Here is a 7,089-nt window from a genome sequence, read left to right as displayed (position 1 = left end):
GAGACAAACAAACATACATACATACAAACAAACAAGCAAACATCTAAACAAACATACATACCTACATACATACAAACATACAGACATGGTCCCTATGTATTTATGTTGGATCATTAAGTTGTATCATTTACAATAAACAACCAAGCTGAATGCATCGCAATGAATATTTAACTAGTTCTTTCCCCGACTTTTAAGTATCTTATTTTGTATGTTACTGTACTTTTTTGTATGTTTTGTATGTTTTTGTGTGTTCTTTTTTCATTTTTGTTCGGTACTTTTTGACTCTTTTTATTTTTTGCTGGGGTTTTTCAATGATTTAAAACTTATTCTTTGTGCCTTCTTGCGGATTATCCTTTCGCAAGGTTAATTTATTCCACTTTTTCTCCATGTCCTGGCTTCGTAATTAATAAATGATCCTTTCAATTTGTTTTTTAATAAAAACTTTTTATTATTCTTTATTTCATTTTAATTATTTTTTTATTTTTCGCCATTTCAGATCTTCCTTTGAAAAATTTCTCCCGCGGCATTTTCGAACGGCGCTAAAAAACACCGCACATGTTCTTATATTGTTTCTATGATTTTTTTCCAGATTTGCATATTTCCATAGTACTAACTCTGCGTGAATGGAACAAATTCTCTGCTAAATTCCAGCATCCTATCCACCCAGCAGGCATGCAAACGTATACCTAACAACTTTTTATATAAAATTCAAGTCGCAAATGTAACCATCAAACAGTATCAGATCTTTGAGAGGGATGGTCTAAAATTTTGCAAGTGTTTAAATTTCGACATTGGATCTCAAATTGGTGGTATTGTGGCAGATGATCTTATTTTTTGTTTGTCAGGTAAATATTTGGTCAATTTTGACATAAAACATTGCTCTTTCTATTCAAACGATGAGTTTTATTAAATTTTTTAAAATTCTGCCAACAAAGCCCCTTGAGCCCCCGCGACTTCCCAAGATCTGCCATCAAACAACTCCACTCTTGAAATTTGCTATTATTATTTGCTATAATTAGTATAAAAAATACTTTTATTATAATTAAAATAATAATTATTATTAATACTATTATTATTATTGTTATTACTATTATTGTTATTATTAATTCGCCATTATAGTCATTGCACATGATATCATTAATATTGCAAGCGAATGGTTTGCGCCCATCCTTGCACAATGATCAATTCTTTTTCGAGTCATTACACTATGCAACAATTATAATACCTAAGCAAATAGGCATTTCTTTGTATTTTGTGTATGTATATGTGTGTATATATGTATATGTGTGTGTATGTGTGTATGTATGTGTGTGTATGTGTGTGTGTATGCAGGCGTGTGTACGTGTGTGTGTGTTTTGTGGTGTGTGTTTGAATATGTGTATGACTGTAAATGTGTATAATTTTATGTTTATGTGTATACATATGAATGTTTGTATGTGTGTTAATTGTTTTTCTTGTATGTTTGTTTCTCTTTAGTACACGTGTGTGTGTGTGTGTGGGTGTTTGAATGTAACTTTTACGTCATCAATATACCTTTTCAATGTCAACAGACCAGATAAAAACTTTTATAAACAAGACTGAAGGAAAATTTTTTTTCTCCAATTTTTCATATTTAATTGCATGTCATATACATAATACACGCACATACAAATATGCATACAAAGATACATACTTAATAAATCCATACATACATACGAAACGAAATTTTATTTGCTTCTCAAAATTGAAAATTACATACATACATGCATGCATACATACATACATACATACATACATACATACATACATACATACATACATACATACATACATACATACATACATACATACATACATACATACATACATACATACATACATACATACATACATACATACATACATACATACAAGATGATGTCTGATAATTGAGAATAAAATTTCGTCTGTGTGTATGTTTGCGTGTGTGTTTATGTGTATTTTAAGTTTGTGCGTGTGCGTGTGAGTGAGTTGTGTGAGTGTGTGTGTGTGTTTGTGAGTGTATGTGTGTATATGTTGTATGTGTGTGTGTGTGCGCGTGTGAGTGTGTGTGCATTTGTTTGTTGATACAAGTGCTATAGCAGTTATCATTAAATTTAGTGATTGTTAATGAAAAACCTGTCGGTGATGATGTTATGTGTGTATGTGAGTGTGTATGTGAGTGTGTGTGGGTATGTAAATACATACATACATACATACGTACGTACATACGTACGTACATACATACGAAACGAAACGAAACGAAATTTTATTTGCTTCTCAAAATTAAAAATTAAAAGAAAGCAGGATGACCATAATAGAATTTATAAAAAATTCATCTAGTATGGCCACCTAAACAGAAATGTTCTATGCTCGTACAAAAGTTTTTCAGCAAATAATAAAAATTTTCCCCCAAATGATCTATGAGAGGCATGTTAGATGTTAGTTGTTAGTAAATTAACGAACTCAACTATGTTAGCAAAACAGGTGTTAGTTGTTAGTACGATGGTTCACGGTTTATGTATAACAATGTTTGGTATCTATCCAGAAAAACACGGGATAGACATTACATAGTTATCTATATATTTAAGCAACATATAGAACGACATGAATAGTAGATCTCACAGTAATTAAATACATAAAAACTATATACTGATGTCTGTGGATTTTTTCAAGTGAGTAAATTAGATGCGACTTTTCCAATGAGATCAATCAATAAAGCAATCAACCAATTCCTCAATCAAGAAATCAATATAATAATTAGAAATTTAAAGCGATAGATAATAAAATAAATAAATAAAAATTGTACAAATACATCCGCTCGTTTAGCGATCAGCAACAGTTAACATTCAATGTCATTATTCAACTAATAAATTTTCAATTTATTTTTAAAATTTGCTTCATTAATTTTATTGAATGGAAAACCATGTTTTAAAATAGCATTCCAAATTCTTGGCCCTTTACAAATGATATGAGAAAAAAGTATGAATGTTTTTGATTTATTTGCTAATATATTATATTGACGTCTGGAATTATTTATCGGAATAAAATAATTATTGAAAATAGAAGGAAGTTTGTTTGAAAGTTGTTTATATACAAAATTGGCTGTAAAATATAAATTTAATTTATCAAAATCTAAATTATTAGTTAATTTGAACAGTTGAGATGTGTGAGCATCTTTTCGAGAAAGCGTGATGATCCTCATTGCTTTTTTCATCAGAACTTTTACAGACATGGTAGTTGATGGGTAAGCACTGGCCCAAATGACGTTGCAGTATGATACATGGGGTAGACAGATGGCGTTATAAAGAAGATTTAAACATTTTTTTGGGAGATAAAACTTTATCCTATTTATTATTCCTATTGATCTGGCCAACTTGGTTGAAATGTGATTGACGTGGGGTTTAAACGTTAGTTTCTGATCTAAGAAGACACCCAAAAATTTTACTATTTTGCTCTCGACTATTTGTTGATTGTTAATTGTAATTTTGAACGGTTCTTTATAGTTTAAACACTGCACTGGACCGAAGACGATCATTTGGGTTTTTGAAGTATTCAGTGCTAATTTATTGTCGTTGAACCATTTGACGACGTTTTTTAATTCAACATTTGTTCGGTCAATAACACCATCGATGTTAGTTCCACTACCAAAAATGTTGGTGTCATCTGCGAAACAAACATAATCAAAGTAGTTTGATGCATTTGGCAAATCGTTGATAAACAAGATGAAAAGTAGTGGTCCCAAGATACTTCCTTGTGGGACTCCAACACCATTATGTTGTAATGTTGAATTTTTATTTCCCCAGCTGACAAACTGCTTTCTTTCAGACAAATAACTTTCAAACCATTTCAAAGTCGTTCCTCTTATGCCATAGTGTTCAAGTTTACCCAACAGGATGGAATGATCAATACAATCAAAAGCTTTCGACAGATCTAGACATGTTCCTACGATGAATTGTTTTTTCTCCGCAAGCTTTCCAATTTTCCTTCCGAGTTCTATTATTGCCAGTTCTGTTGAATGTTTCTCTCGAAACCCGAACTGGTAACATGATAGAATATTATTTTTTTCTAGAAACGATATTATTCGTTTATGCATAATTTTTTCTATTATTTTCGAAAATGCAGGAACTAATGAGATGGGTCGAAAATTAGAAACATCATTATTTCCGGTTACTTTCTGTAACGGTATGATTTTAGATGTTTTGAAGCATCTAGGAAAAATATTTGTTGTTAGTGAGCGATTGATGATGTGCTCGAGAACCCAGGCTGTGGAGGGGATTGTTGATATGACTATTTTTGTTGGAATGTTATCCCAGCCGCTAGATGATTTTGGAGCCAGCAGTTTTGTTGCGAAAATAATTTCTTCTGCAGATGCGTGGAGGCAAAAAAACGAGTTTGGTATTTTGTTGCCAAGAAACTTTTTCCATTGATTATTTGTTTGAAATGATTTAAGCAGATTTGGTGCTATGTTGATAAAATAATCATTCAAAAAATTTTCTGGATCTTCAATCATTTGTTCATTTGAAGTTACTTGCAAATTCGTTTTATGACTACTGGATCTATTCGATACTTCCTTAATTATTGACCAAGTTTTTTTGCTGTTGTTTATATTTTGCTCAATTTGGTTGGTGTAGTATCTACGTTTTAATTTGTTTTTTCAGTTGGTACACAGTTTACTACAAGTCTTGAATTTTAAAACTCGATCTTTAGACGGATTTTTCAGATATATTTTAAATAAACATTTTTTCTTTTTTAATAATTTTTTAAATTCTGCAGTGAACCACAGCTTTTGTTTGGAGAGTTTGTTTTTCTTTCTATTTGATTTTATCAGACACGCATCATAGAAATAGGATTGAAATCTGTTGATGAACAATTCAAACCCCATATCAACATCGATGCAATCAAAAACTTCACTCCAGTCAGAAAATTGCAAACGTTCATTCAATCTCCGCAGACGATGTGTTGAAAAAGAGAATTTCATTTGTGTTGAATCTTTCACATCAATGCTTCTATCTCCATCATCAATTGAAGCTAAAATCGGAAAGTGATCTGATAGATCGCACATCACAACGCCATTCAGTCTTGAAGGTTTTAAACAGTTCACAAAAATGTTGTCTATCACTGATTGTTTTCTAATGCTGGTTCTTGTTGAAATTGTAATAATCGGTGATAAATTGTAGCATGAAGTGAGATGTAAAAAATTAGTTGTGCTGTTGTCTTCTTCTACGGAAAATAAGTTGAAGTTGAAATCCCCCATTAAACAGATAAATTTATTTTCATTGTTCGCAGCGTGTAACAACTGTTCTAATTGATTGATATAAAATTTTGGATCTTGAGACGGAGGTCGGTAAGTTACGATCATTATCGAATTTTTTTTTGAATCTTTATTAATTAGCTCGATTGAAAATGTTTCGAAGTCTTTGCAACCAATAAGATTCAAATCATTTCGAATTTTATATAAACAACTATTTTCCAAATAAAAACCGACACCACCACCACCATGCTTACCACATCGATTTTTTCCAACAAAATGATAACCCTCCATTTCAACATCATGGTCATTATTCAGCCAGGTCTCTGTTATTGCTACGACATTAAGTTTGAAGGAAAAATTCATTAAGAAATCATAAAGTTTGTTAGTTTTGTTTATTAGACTTCTTACATTCAAGTGCATAACGTTTAGCGTTGAATTACTCACGTCAGAAATGAAAGATTGATATTTAGCATTGACTGACTTTGGATCGTCAAACATATTGAATTTTGTAACAATTGTTCTTCATTATTTAAAAGTTGGTTATTTAAAATTTTACTTTCCATTCGGAGTATTAGCATCAGGTTTCGTCTGATTGAAGCGCCATTCGCGCACAATAATGTTTTTCAGCATAATGTCAGGATCCTTCATCTTACCGACATCTGAGCTAGTGATGCAGACTCTGAACATTGTTCATTCCTGGTCATCTTCGTCAAAATTTTTATCCGACGATATTTCTGTTTTTTTCAAAACAGGATAACATGTGATGACATTGATTCCATTTGACGTCAAAAATTCAACAACATCTCTTCGATGGCATTTACTAATGTTGCTCATTGAGAACACAGATTTTTTAATTAAATTTGTGTCTGCCCTCAATTTACAATCTTCAACAACTTTTTTGCCAATAACTTTTGTTGGTTTTTTAGATGTTTTGATGTTTGCCGTGTTTTCGTTGTTGTTGATTGAAGTGGTTCCCCCGTTGTTGTTGGCCTCCAATGAGACGTTCAAACGTGGACGTTTGTTGTGCCGCTTCGTCCAGAGTGGATGATGACACGACGTCCGCCCACAAAATTCCTGGCGCATTTTGGTTAGTTGGTGGCAACGTGTTATTTACATTGTTAGAGATTACTGAGTCAACGTTTACTTTTTTGCCAACATTGTTTGCAACAAGAGAGTTAAGTTTATTTTTAACATTATCCAACTCGGTAGTATAAGACAAAAACATTTTATTTATCTCATCTTGTTGAGCGAACAACATTTCTTTTATTTGTTTGTTAACGAAGTCGAAATTTATTTTCAGCCAGTTTTCCGTGTTTGGTATTTTATTTATATCAGAACTGCAAAATAATGCTATTTTATCCAACAAATTATTATTTTTAATATACCTGAATAAAGTCAAGCATTCCAGAAGTTTTTCACGTTTTGAATTCCCGCGCGAGGGAAATTTTTCCATTTTATCCAGTTTTGGTGAGTCTATTCCACATTTTAATGTCTTAATTGCTGAAACGATATCGTCACTAGTATAAAATTCACTGGTATTATTAATAAATGATTCTTCCTCTATTAAACTTAAATTATTATTAATAAAATAAAGTAGTTCGTTTATTTTTACCGGTCTCGACGCCATTTTTTTGTATACATATGTATGCATGTATGTATGCATGTATGTATGCATGTATATATACATACATACATACATACATACATACATACATACATACATACATACATACATACATACATGCATACGTACTTACATACAAAATAACACTTTAATAATTAAATTACATGCACCTTCTTACTGCCATCTATCTTCCTTTTAATCATCTCTCATGATT

The 7,089-nt window shown here is 31.5% G+C and overlaps 1 protein-coding gene across 1 annotated transcript; it reads right to left on the bottom strand.

Moving 5' to 3' along the window:
- Nucleotides 1-5,941: 5,941 nt before the first annotated feature.
- HELRODRAFT_173805 (hypothetical protein) lies at nt 5,942-6,334 on the bottom strand (the record flags this gene model as incomplete). The annotated part of the gene is made up of 1 exon (XM_009020401.1): nt 5,942-6,334. The coding sequence occupies one exon, from the start codon at nt 6,332-6,334 to the stop codon at nt 5,942-5,944; it is 393 nt and encodes a 130-aa protein (XP_009018649.1).
- Between the last annotated feature and the right edge of the window lie 755 nt (nt 6,335-7,089).

The sequence above is a fragment of the Helobdella robusta genome (assembly GCF_000326865.2).
Source record: "Helobdella robusta unplaced genomic scaffold HELROscaffold_27, whole genome shotgun sequence".
Taxonomy (NCBI): Eukaryota; Metazoa; Annelida; class Clitellata; order Rhynchobdellida; family Glossiphoniidae; genus Helobdella; species Helobdella robusta.
The sequence above is the reverse complement of the archived record's forward strand: the minus strand, read 5'-3'. Positions and strand labels throughout refer to the sequence as shown.